Here is a 13,711-nt window from a genome sequence, read left to right as displayed (position 1 = left end):
GGTCGAGACCCTTCTGTTATCCTGAGCCTCGCTTTGTCATTGCCTGAGACTTTCTTCCATAAAAACCCTTTTACACAATCTTCATTAATTATACATGATTGGAACACAGCATGCTGTCTTTTCCACAAACCTGCAGTAACATCTAGTGGCATGTGAACTTTGTAAGCAGCAGACAATTAGCCCAAGTTCACACAGCCTTCTTGAAGCTCATGTTAATTCCAGTGACAGTCACTGTGGCAGTATGTTTGTGATGGGGCTCTAAGTCAATTGCAGCTACTTTGAAATTTTCACATTTCCAACAAATCCTCAGATTGCTGCCGTTTTCACGGTATAAGATCAGTGAATGCAGCTTGATACTGTCAAGTGTTCCTGCTGCTGCAGAATACAGGATAATGTTTAGGGAAATCACCAACTCCAGAAAGGAGATCATAGGTGAAAGGGAGGCACCATAGTGAAAAAGCCAGGCACCATTCCATACATGCATATCAGCCAATACAATTTGGTGAAATACTGTCACATTATTTTATAAAAGGAACCTAATACAAATTTTAAATCTGGAATCTGAATTTAGATTCAGTTTTATTAGAAAAAAAGCACTCTATTACTGTAATGGCAAATTATTATTTTATCAGAAAACACACATTACCCACGGTGCCATTTATGTCATTCAGACTGACTGGCGTGGGATTTGCATCTCTCGTATAAAATGGGATTAACTAAAATTTACTGAAGAAAATTCATGGCAGTGTCAGTCCTTAAAGAAATTACGTGTTGAGAATTTGTATTTGTTTTAAAAAATGTTGTACTTTTCTTATTCCCCTTGGCCCCCACACTCATTTGCTGATCCCTCCTCTATTGACTGGCAGAATGCAAGATTCCTCGTCTACTCCATGATCAGACAATATTTTGCTGCAATTGGCAAGAAAGCAAACACACAAAAGCACAGTGAACCGGTTAGAATAGTGTTGATTTTTTGGGGAAATGCAGTCTTTGATCGTGATCCTGATCAAGAATAAAATAAATCACACTCCAGGGTGTTCTGCAATTAATCATGGATTAAAGCCCTAGAATTAAACTCATCATTAAACTTAATTGTGGATATTCAGTACAAATTAACACGTTTTTCTAAAAAGGTGTCTGCAAGGCACTCCATGTATCAAATGCTAATTGAAAGGCAATTCAAAATCATCTTCTAATCACATATCTGCTGTACATCAATAAAGGTACATAAAAATCATGCAGTATTTTCAGAGATAATGTCAAGCATTCAGTAACAGTCATTTCAGAAAAATGTTAATAGATTGCCGACATCTCTTGACTTGCTCCGTCAGACTTCATTGAACCAGAAGGTTTTGGCCAGAGCACGTTCTTTGTTTAGTACAGTAAGACTTTGGGCTATTATTTGGAACTTTTGAACTCTGCTATGAAGCCTAGCAGAAATGTTAAACAGGAAATATATTTCCGTATATTCTGTTTGGTTCTTCACTCACGGCAAGGTAGGTCGCTCTCATACTGGGTGTGTACTGGAAGGGAGACAAAAATTATCAGTAAGGAAACATCTCAATAAACATTCTAACATAAAAATATACAAAGCAATGTGATTTTTGATGAACACAATTTGAGTCTCGGAGTTCAGTGACAACACTAATGTAAGATAATAAAAAGCAAGTTTTGAATTCAGTGATCACAAAATACAGTTAGCAAACAGATAATAAACTGTTCTAGGTTAAAGGGTAGAAGCATTTACAGGAGAAATGTCATTGACACGGGTTAGTTATAGAGTGATACAGTATGGAAACAGGCCTTTCGGGCCATATTACCCACACCGGCCAACAATGTCCCAGCTACACTTGTCGCACTTGCCTGCGCTTGGTCCATATCCCTCCAAACCTGTCCTATCCATGTTCCTGTCAAACTGTTTTTTAAACAATGGGATAGTCCCAGCCTCAACTACCTCTTTTGGCAGCTTGTTCTATACCCTTTGTGTGAAAAAGTTACCCTTCGAATTCCTATTAAACCTTTTCCCCTTCACCTTGAACCTATGTCCTCTGGTCCTCAATTCCCCTACTCTGGGTAAAAGACTGTGCATCTACCCGATCTATTCCCCTCATGATTTTGTATACCTCTATAAGATCATCCGTCATCCTCCCGCTCTCATGGAATAGAGACCCAGCTTATTCAACCTCTCCCTATAGCTCACATCCTCTAGTCCTGGCAACACCCTCGTAAATCTTTTCTGAACCCTTTCAAGCTTGACAATATCTTTCCTATAACATGGTGCCCTGAACAGAACACAATTATTCTAAATGTTGTCTCACCAACGTCTTATACAACTGTAACATGACCTCCCAACTTCCATACTCAATACTTTGACTAGTATTTTGGCCTAAGTGCCTTTTTCACCACCTTATCCACCTGCGACTGGACCTTCAAGGAACCATGCACATGTACTCCTAGATTGCTCTGCTCTACAACACTCACCAGAGGCCTACCATTTACTGTGTAGGTCAAGCCCTTGTTCAACGTCCAAAATGAAACACCTCACACTTCTCTGTATTAAGTTCAATCAACCTTTCCTCCGCCCACCTGGCTAATCAATCCAGATCCTGCTGCAATCTTTCACAACCATCTTCACTATCTGCAAAATCACTCACTTTTGTATTGTCAGCAAGGTTGAATGAAAAATCAAGTTTGCCACAATTGGATGTAACTTGCTGTTTATGGAATGCTTTTAAAGGTTAACTGCAGAGATGCTAAAAAATAAAATGGAGAGGAGTGATGAAGAAATATCCCATTACTTTGTTCCATAGATGCCACTAAGTTGGAAAGAGTGCCGGGAAGATTTACATGGATGTTGCCAGGACTTGGGGGCCTGAGCTACAGTACAAGGAGAGGTTGGGCAGGCTAGGACTTTATTCCATGCAGCGTTGGAGGCTGAGAGGTGATCTGAGAGAGTTGTATAACAGCATGAGGGGAATAGAGATGGTGAATGCACAGTCTTTTGCCCAGATTAGGGGAATCAAGAACCCAGGGGCATTGGTTTAAGGTGAGAGGGGTAAGATTTGATAGGGATCTGAGACAACTTTTTTCACACAGGTGGGTATATGGAATGAGCTGCCAGAGGAAGTGGTCAAGGCAGGAACGTTTAAAAGACAGGTACATGGATAGAAAAGATTTGAAATATGGATATGGAAGAAATGCAGGCAAGGGGAACTTGTTTAGATGGGGCATTTGATAGCATGGATGTTGGGCCAAAGGGCCGTTTCCGTGTTGTATTACTAATACAAGAAATAAACGATAGGGGTTAGTTTTAATTTACCACAAACCATAATTTCATGAGTCAAATATAAATTATTGAAGTAATTACAAAAATGTACACAAAAGGTTGCAGGAGTGTGTATTATTTTGTAGATTCAATTTAATTTTAAATGAAAGATATTCAGATTAAATGAGTAAGAGGGACATTGTTGTGCAGGAGATCAGAAATTTCTCTGGTGTTGAATTAATATGCAAACAGTAGACTTGGTTTGATTGCTTCATTTAAAAATCTCCCAACAAATGCTGATCTGTTTGTCTAAAAGAGCACAGGAACAAGTGGTTTTTAATTCTGAATGACGATTCTGAACAAGGACAACGTTGTATTGGTATTAATAAATTGAAAAAAAGGATTACTGGTAAGTGTTGATGGGCAGGGTCAAGTGAACGTAATGGAGGTAGTTTAATAGAAGTGATAAATTAAATGATTACAAGGACCTTCGTAAAGACCAAAAAGGCTTGGCAACTGCAGTAGTTACTGTTACTCAATATTATTCTCAATACGGAATTGTAAAGATTTCTCCAAATATTTGAACAAGTATAAAAGTATGGCACAAACATAATTTAAAGAGAGGCCTGGGAATGAAATGACGGGTAATTATAGGGTTGAGGCTTTAGTTTACAAACAGGAAAATGGCAATAGGACAATGGGTCTGAATTCAAACAATGACACAACAGTCTCCTGTAACTAGAGTTTTACACATACACCCCAAGACTGAAACAGATTAAGCCAAGTTTAGGGCGAAGTGATGGTTTTGTGGCGTAATTTCTGCATGACTTCTGACTAGGTTACATATGGTCATATCCGTCCACTGCAAACACTCTTCTCATTTCTATTTCCTGTCTTTGCTTTCGCCCTTTATCATCTGCAGCTATTTTTAAACCTCTTGTATACAGCTACATTGTATTACCTGTCAATCTTCCATGGAGGAATTGTTTCAAAACACTGAATGACGCCATCATTGCTTACGGTGGTAAAACAAGAAAATAAACTTGCTTTCACTGTTTTTAATAATGGGTTTTCTCAGTTAATTATATCAGCTCTTCCACCAGAAGGGGGAAGATGGGGAAAGGGTTTTGAAAACAATTAACTAAGGAATAAAAATCAAGTACTTGGGCTGCGTCTGAAACTGAGCAATGTTCGGTGTCCCTAATAGACACAAAATGCGGAGTAACTCAGCGGGACAGCCAGCTTCTCTGGATAGAAGGAATGGGTGGGTCAGGCAGGAAGACTGGGAGCTTAAAGAACTTTTTGAAAGTTTGGAAAAAAAGGAGAATTATTTGCTGTGAAATGTCGGCCGGTAAGTTAGATGGCGGCAAAAATGTTTCATAATGCAAAAACTAAATTGGATAAGTTTCTCTTGTAAGTGAGGGATGCCTGAATAAAGAATGAAAAGGAAACCTCTGGGGATGGCAAATCATATTCAAGTCAGCTGAATCCAAAACTCATGCTTTTCCTTACATAATGGTTGAGATTTTTAAAAAAACATAACAATGGAAAATTCATGACAGATGGCTGATTTAAAAATTATCAAATGACCACTGGTGGAAATGAAACAAAATATGTTGAACAAAAAATGCCAAGAACTTACTGTTTCGTATCACTGATAATTCAGCTCGAAAATTATCCAGAAAAATGAAATATTGGTATTACAATTTTAGTAGCAGAACCAGTAACAGAATGCAACTTTGATCACATGGAATATTCCTCAATCTTAATAGGCAGCAGGAAAAATACACAAAGTACCAACTTAACTTTGAGAACATTCTGTCGTTGAAACAAAAACCATACGATAAATTAAAAAAATTCAAAACAACAAATGGAGGCTTGGAATCAAAAACAAGTGAGAAATTGTGAGGGTGAATGTACCAGCTAAATACTACCAGTGGCACAGCTGGTAGAGCTACTACCTCACAGCTCCAGAGAACCGGGTTCGATCCTGACCTCGAATGATGTCTGTGTGGAGTTTGCACTTTCTCCCTGTTTCCATGTAGATTTCCCCAGATGCTTTGGTTTCGTGCCACATCCCAAGGACATGCAAGTTAATTGGCCGCTGTAAATTGTCCTTAGTGGATGATAAAGTGGATAACACAGAACTAGTGTGAATGGGCGATCGATTGTTGGTGTGGACTCGGTGGGCCGAAAGGCCTGTTTACTTGCTGAATTAAATTTTCAATCCAATTCAAAAATCTTATTTCTCAAATAATAACTGGATTCAAATCCTTGTATTAGTATTTTTCCCCCCCTTCACAAAGGTTTTTCAAAGGTCTTTTATTGTCACGTGTACCAATTAAGGTACAGTGATATGCGAATAAGCGAGTTCGGTATTCCGAAAAACGCAAGGATTCAAGGGATTTGTCAAAGGTCGAAAGCTATAAATTAAAATCGAACGAAGCGCTGTAGATTCAGTGAGTATAGTTTGTGTCTGATTTTTTTTTGTATTTTTTCAGTGGGAGACCGGGCGTGTGGGGGGTGGGAGAAGACCAGCGTCAACTCTAGCCCAACCCCGTTCCAACTCCAGAGGAACCCGCTCCCCAATGGGCCGCTATGGCGACAATTGCCACTTCACCTACGGCCACAGCTGCTAAACCAAGTACAAGCCGTCCGCAGACTCTCTCTCCGACCAGGACGGCTCCAGCAGCAGCGGCTCTGAGTCGCCCGTCTTCAAGATGGGCTGGCGGCTGCCCATCTTTAGCAGGATCTTGGTGTCGGCCTGAGGGAAGGGGGGAGGAGGTGGAGGGCTGCCGGGGCCAACCCGGCGGGACAGAGTCGAGCTGGAGCCAGCGGCTGCAGGTCCGGGGCTGCCCCGCCAGCCCAGGGCCACCCCAGACACCTCCGAACTGGGCGGACGCTGAGGAGAGGATGGGGACGGCCCAACAGCACCCGCAGCGACAGAGAGCCGACCCTGACCTCGACTACGGAGGAAACGCAAACCTGCACACAATGCAGCACCACCGTTGCCAAGACTGTTTTATAGCTAGTGACCTATGACCTGGGCCTGCGCGGTCGGAATACCGAACTCGCTTATTACCAAACAGCCATACGAAAAAAAGCGACAAGACACACAACTACATAAATGTTAACATAAACATTCACCACAGCGGATTCCCCACATTCCTCACTGTGATGGAAGGCAAAAAAGTCCAATCTCCTTCCTCTTTATTTTCCCACGGTCGGGGCACTCAAACCATCCATCGGGGTGATCGAAGCACCCGCAGCCAGCGATCGAAGCCCCCACGTCAGGGCGGTGGAAGCCCCCACGTCGGGGCGATCGAAACTCCCGCGTCGGGGCGGTCGAAACTCCTGTGGTTTGGAGTCCCCAAAGTTGGCCTCTGACTAGAGACCGCGGGATCGATGATGTTAAGTCCGCACGCACCCACGGTTGGAGCTCAGAGCTCAACCCCTGGCAAAGGGATCGAGAGCTCCGTGATAGCAAGTCCGCAGGCGACTGCAGTGGAGCTCTCAAAATCAGTCTCCAGCAAAGGCCACAACGCGGACGTAGATACGATATGGAAAAAAATTGCATCTCCGTCGAGGTAAGAGTTTAGAAAAGGTTTCCCCAAACACCCTCCCCCCCCCACCACCCCCTCATAAAACATACATTTGACACACAATTAAAACACAAAGAAGGAAAGGACAGACACTGTTGGCGAGGCAGCCATTGCTGGTCATGGCTGATGTGACTTTACCACATTGTGAACCAGATGAATACTCAGCCTCTGGATCCTACCAATCTCATTGTGCACCCTAATACAACCAACATCATTTACACTAGTATCCAGAAAATATTCCAATGGGCTTTAACAAAATATTTCATCACTTATGAGTAAAAGGAGTTAAAAACAAACATTTAAGTTAATCTTTGTTCACTGAAGCTACCATGAAATAGTACAAAGTACTTGACTTCATGACGGGGAGAAGCACCATCACAATGCATCAACACAAATAGTTCCATTTGGAAAGCTGCTGCCTCAAGCATTCCTTCATCGGTTTAATATGTGTTGAACATTTCACTAACTCCATGTTAAATGTAAAAAGAGTCAATCACAGAAAGACTCATTTCTTTGAAATTAATATGATCCTGTGGATGTGAATTAAAATTTCTTCAAAATTTGTAAATATTTTGCCATAAAATATTTATACAAAACATCATAGTTTTCTTTATCATCTCTGAGTGTCCTCTCTCTCCATTAATCAAATCCGATTAAGATTCAGATTCAACTTTAATTGTCATTGTCAGTGTACAGTACAGAGACAACGAAATCAGTTAGCATCTCTCTGGAGAGCAACATAGAATATGATTTCAATAAATAAATCTATTTACATGCATACAGTCATAGTGTTTTTTGTGGGATAAGTGTCCGGGATAAGTGGGGGGGGGGGGGGGGGGGGGGGGGGGGGGGGGGGGGGGAGGGGGGGGGAGGGGGTGAGGGGGGGGCAGTCACCGAGGTACAGTTTTGAGTAGTGTGACAGCCTAAATGATGATCAAGTAATGTATGAGAAATATTGTCATTACGAATACCTATAAATTTTACAAAACCTTGTCCCAATTGGACTGTGAAGTTGCAATAAATGGAATGCAGATGTATCATAAAGAAAGTGAGAGATATTTTGCTGCCTATTTTATATGTCAGGATAAGGACTGGTCCCATCAGTTACCAAGAGTATTTCATGAGTGTCCTCTGTCTACATTTGATCGTGTGAGGTCGCCAGGTTTGCAACATCACAACCAGTTCCATTTTCTATGACGACAATTGAAACTAGGAAACGTGGTTTTCTGCTGTGAAGATAAAGGCTCCCCCAACATTATCTCTTTCACCCAAACTGCTGCCCAGCACCTCATAGCTATCCCATCTGAACAGTCATCAAACCTGTGAATTTGTTAATTTGTATTCTTCAAAATGTATTATCTATTTCCACTGCCTGAGTAAGAAGCCTCAGAGGATGGAGCTACATTAGATCACTGCGTTTCTTTTTCCCACTGACTCATGCATTTCCATCAAGGAGGTAAAGAGACGGACATCCTGAATAATGTACATTGTGTTTAGCTAGACTGTCAAAGAGTGATAGAGCACAGAACAGGCCCTTCAGCTCCAATCATCCATGTTGACCAAGATCTACGCTAGTCCCATTTGCCTTGTTTGGCCCATATCCTTCTGAACCTTCCCTATCTATGAACAACTGTCATATCACATTCAGCAACACATACTTCAAGTAAATCCACTTTTAAATATATTTATACCACTGTAACTTTACAGATAAGCTGACAGACTGTCTTCAGTATTTTTGTGGCCATGATCAAAATTACTTGGCATTTTGTACAATAAAAATATTAGAATATGATATAACAGTGTGATTTGGTTAAGCAGTAGGTGGTAACTAAATAAAAAGCATAACTACCCTGCTCTCCTTCGAAAGTATGACCATAAACCATAGGAGCAGAATTAGGCCAATCGGCACATCGAGGTAACGCACCATTCGATCATGCTGAGCTATTTTTCCCTCTCAACCCCATTTGCCTGCCTCCTCCCGTAACCTTTAACAACTGTACTACTCATTAACCTATTAATCTCTGTTTTAAAATTATCCAAAGAATTGGCTTACACAGCCATCAGTGGCAATGTATTCCACAGATTCACCACCCTCTTGCTAAAGAAATTCCTCCTCATTGTGGGATATTTTGCACTCATCGGGACAGGGTGACAAGGCCTACAGTTAATGTTTCCTGTGGATAGGCACATGAATATGCAGGAAATGGAGGGATAGGGATTACGTACAGGCAGGTAATAGTTGGTCTTGTTTGGCACAAACATTGTGGGCGAAGGGCCTGCTCATGTGCTGCACCATTCCTATGATACTATTTGCTCAATATTACAACAAGGAATGAAAACGGTCCAAAAGGAAAATGAGGAGGAAAAGAATCACAGCAAACATCATCAAAAGAGATTTGCCTCTTGTGCCTACATACCGAAGGTGGTGGTGAATTCCTGCCGATCAGTGGAACATTTTCAAATCGAGGATTCCCACCAAATAACACAGTGTTATTCCTGTGTAGGAGAAATGAAATTAATTGTGGTTTGCATCAATCTGTAAAATAAAATAATTAATCTGTATAATAAAATAATTAGCATCATGTTATGAGGGGGGTTTGTTTTCATTAAACTGATCCCAAGGTTTTTATACACACTTGATAATTTCTGCAATTCTCAGTAACCTACCAGAACATGTATTGGATAACCTTTAGTGATTATAGTTCTCACAAAGCTATTTTAATTAATTTTAGATCTTTAATTTTTAGTATTAGACAACGACATAAACAGATGTATTTCTTTATAATGAACAGTTCCACAATATTTCTCAAGGACACAAAGTACAGGAGTAACTCAGCACGTCAGGCAGCATTTGTGAGGAACATGGACAGGTGACGTTTCGGGTCGAGACTTCTGAAGAAGGGTTTTAACCCAAAACATCGCCTATCCATGTTCCCCAGAGTTGCTGTGTGTAAGAAGGAACCAGTTGCTGGTTTAAACCAAAGATAGACACAAAACAGCTGGAGTAACTCAGCGGGACAGGCAGCATCTCTGGAGAGAAGGAATGGGTGATGTTTCGGGTCGAGACCCTTCTTCAGACGTCTGAGGAAGGGTCTCGACCCGAAACGTCACCCATTCCTTCTCTCCAGAGATGCTGCCTGTCCTGCTAAGTTACTCCAGCTGTTTGTGTCTATCCCCATAGATGCTGCATGACCAGCCAAGTTACTCCAGCAATGTGTCCTTTTATGTATTAACTAGCATCTGCGCTTTTTTGTTTCTGCAAAATATCTCGTTGTTCACTACGTGGTTTTACCCAATCTTTGTAAATTATGTTAAACGGTATGATAGAAATAAATAATGTAGTAACTTAGTGGTTTCATAACCTACAGTAGTTTTAATGAACCACTTGACTACACAAACTGCAATTTACAGTAGAGACACAAGATCAGAAGGTGTTTCAAGGCCAGTAGTGTAACTGGAGTTTAGTGCAACTGATGTACGTACATGTACTCGGACACAGGAGCCGTGTTGAGTGGCTGAGCGATGCTGGTGTTGGCAGCCGGCTGGACACTGGTCTGACTGCCTGTACTGCTGTTGAAACTGCAGAAGCTGTGTATCTGGCTTCGTGTCGGGTTGTGGGTTGCTATGCGACGAGCCTGTGGATTAAAAGGGTCGGCTTCATCCATGTCATCATAATCTCGATCTCTGCAGCACAAAACAGCTCATGTTAGGATGGCAGCAATAAAACAACAAGAGGAATCCATGCAGTTCCTGTTGTCACAAAATACACATTTGTAGAGGCATCTAGGTCATTTTCTCTATCTCCACAAATTAATATGCACCATATTTGGACTGCTGAAAATGATTTTCCAACAGCAACATATTCAGCATCTTAATTTTCATGAAAGCATTAATTTTCAGACATCTGTTACCTGTTCCTTCTTAACACAAGTGTAATTCCACATTAATCTTAATTGAAGCAACTGCACGTTACATATTCGGATCCATCCTTAAATGACAACATGGTCTTTATTCTATTTATTCACTCCAAAAGTAACTCATTCCTCAGCCTCAGAACGTTCTGCACAAAGCAGAGATGTTGTTATAAATCTTCCGTCTATGTTCCTCTGCTTGAGAATACTCAATCTCTAGAAACAGTACCCCTGTGGTCTTTATCCAATTACTTGCAATGTCAATTTCTGCAGTTAATCACCCTCCAATTGCCCCTCTAAGGTACTTTTGGACCTCAGCAATAATTCCTAGAAATATTTAAAATTTCCGCCACTTACCTGCTTGCAAAGTGAACGTAGCCACGGGATATGGCACAGATCAAGGCACAGAATCCAGCTGCAGCAAGGAGCGAGAACAATAACAGGTAGAGCAGCCCCTCAACACCATCGTAGCAAACACCGTTCAGGGCATCCAGGTAATCCTTTGTTAAAACAAACAATTAGATCCAACAAAGTGAGATAAATTAGGACAACTGCAATCAAGGTGGAGCAGTGGTAGAGTTGCTGCCTTACAGCGAATGACCCGGGCTTGATCCCGACTACAGGTGCTGTCTGTACGGAATTTGTACATTCTCCCCGTGACCTGCGTGGGTTTTCTCTGAGATTTTCGGTTTCCTCCCACACTCCAAAGACGTACAGGTTTGTAGGTTAATTGGATCGGTAAATGTAAAAATTGTCGCAAGTGGGTGTAGGATAGTGTTAATGTGCAGGGATCGCTGGTCAGCGCGGACCCAGTGGGCCGAAGGGCCTGTTTTCTTGCTGAATCTCTAAACTATACTACACAGCTGATGTACTCCTGGATCCACTGTTCTATCTCCACCCACCGCTCCCTGACCCATAGTACGCCTCCACAGTACATCTGTCCACTTACAACTTCCCTTCCTACCACTCAAGGACCCGGTCATTCCAGTTAAGGCAGTGGCTCACCTACACTTTTTCCTATCTGCTTTGCTACATTTGTGGCCTCCCCCATGTTGGGGAAACCGAGCGCAGGGAGCAGTTGCACTCAGTCTACAGAGGTGAACTTGCCTGCCATTCAACTGATCATCTCAATCCCTCTCCGACCTCTCCCTCCGTGGCCTGCTGGACTATTACAACAAGGCCAAACACAAACTGAAGGATCAGTAGAGCATCTTTCAGATGCTCTTTCTTGCTCTGTTTTGTCAGAATTGGCAAATCGGCAATTTTTGCTTTTGTTTCCTTTGTATACTCTGTTCCATGCACCAGCTCTCAGAGGGCTGGACTATACCACACCCAGACCTCACATCAGCAGCCACACCTCACACAGTTACAGGAGGTCACCTTTCCGATAGCTGTATCATTTCCCCTTACACAGACATTCCCTTTGCTCTATCCATCGCTCTCCTCCACCTTCCCAAGGCATCCTTGACCAAGCTAAAAGGCAGCAAACAGACTAAATAGAAGTGCACATCCTACTAAAGAAGTAGAGGAATTATTTTTGTGGTGGGAGGGCGAAAGTTTTAAGGTGAGGGGGGAAAGTTTAATGGACATGTACGGGGCAAGTTTTTTACCCACAGAGTAGTGGGGCCCTGGAATGTGCCACCAGGGGTGGGGGTGGAGGCAGATACAACAGTGGTGTGCGTCTTTTAGATAGGTACATGGAAGAGGGATAGGGATCATGTACAGGCAGATGAGATTAGTTTATGTGTATGTTTACCTTGTGCAGACCTCGGCAGTCGAGCATTGCTGTGAGTTGGTGCAAATTTGATTCAGATTTATTGAGCACCTGCATTATTCCAATAATGTCCTTCTGTCAAGAAAAGATGGAGAGTTTTTGTTTACTCAAAATAAATCAAAGCAGTTTCAGTCATAAAAATGTTGGAGGAAACTGGCTTGTTAGAATTTAGTGGCTCCATCAAATAGCATTACATCTGTTACCATGCTTAGAACACTGACTCCACAAACTACAGCCTGCATGGGATAAGACACCTTCATGATTTTTATTCTCTGGAAACTGAACAGCAAAGGTGGCTTTCAAATGATTTTCTGCTGTTTAATGATTCCTGGGGATTTCAGTTACTGAGTCTAATTAAAGAGGTCATGAAGGATTCATGTCCATAATGTCCATAATTATGGTAGATGTCATTTTGACCTTGTTTTAGGCTGTTGTATCCAGGAGCCGGGTTAAAACTCTAATTTAATGACTCAAACCATGAGCTGTTGTAAAATGGATATAGATCTAGGCAATGTTTTATTTTGTAGACAAAACGATGCCAGTATCCATATCAAATAAAATTAAGTTGCATTTATCAACAATTTTTTCCATTGATATACCCAACATTGCGGAAACTTTAACACGTAATAGAATAACTGAACGCTAAGTCTAAAGAAATGAGTGCTAAGTCTAAAGAAATCTAATGAGTCTGGAGAAGGGTCCTGACCCAAAACGTCACACATCCTTGTCCTCCAAAGAGACTGTCATGCCACTGAGTTACTCCAGTGCTTTGTATTTTACTAGAAATGTTCTAATGCATACACATACGTTATCCGTTAGTTTAGTTTATTATTTTCACTTGTACCGAGGTACTGGGAGAAGCTTTTTGTTGCGTGCTATCCAGTCAGCGAAAAGACTATACATGATTACAGTCAAGCCGTCCACAGTCTACAGATAAAGGTTAAAGGGTATAACATTTAGATCAAGATAAAGTCCAGTATAATGGCAGTCTTTACAACGTTCTCAAAGTCCAACTTCGATAGCCATTACTCCTCGGGGTTGGTTAGGAGGTATATTTTACGCACTCACGACACACTTAAGATAGTAAAAACGAATCTTCCAAACGTTGTTTCTTGATTAATTGGTCTTTTATTGAAGTAGTACAAAGCAAATAAATAAT

The 13,711-nt window shown here is 41.5% G+C and overlaps 1 protein-coding gene across 2 annotated transcripts in view; it reads right to left on the bottom strand.

The window, feature by feature from the left end:
- Positions 1–546: 546 nt before the first annotated feature.
- ttyh2 (tweety family member 2) overlaps positions 547–13,711 on the bottom strand; it is a 107,405-nt gene continuing 94,240 nt past the window's right edge. The window contains exons 10-14 of one of the 2 annotated variants that reach the window (XM_055654152.1): positions 12,535–12,624; positions 11,136–11,278; positions 10,351–10,551; positions 9,285–9,363; positions 547–1,523 (exon numbers count right to left, since the gene is read on the bottom strand). In XM_055654152.1, coding sequence (XP_055510127.1) covers positions 1,443–1,523; positions 9,285–9,363; positions 10,351–10,551; positions 11,136–11,278; positions 12,535–12,624 — 594 coding nt within the window. In that variant the 3' untranslated portion in view covers positions 547–1,442. Of the gene's footprint in view, positions 1,524–9,284; positions 9,364–10,350; positions 10,552–11,135; positions 11,279–12,534; positions 12,628–13,711 lie in introns of both variants that reach the window. The other variant, XM_055654151.1, reaches the window with a different exon arrangement.

Source organism: Leucoraja erinacea, chromosome 23, assembly GCF_028641065.1.
Source record: "Leucoraja erinacea ecotype New England chromosome 23, Leri_hhj_1, whole genome shotgun sequence".
Lineage (NCBI taxonomy): Eukaryota > Metazoa > Chordata > Chondrichthyes > Rajiformes > Rajidae > Leucoraja > Leucoraja erinaceus.
Note: the sequence above shows the minus strand (reverse complement) of the source record. Positions and strands in the feature narration are given on the sequence as shown.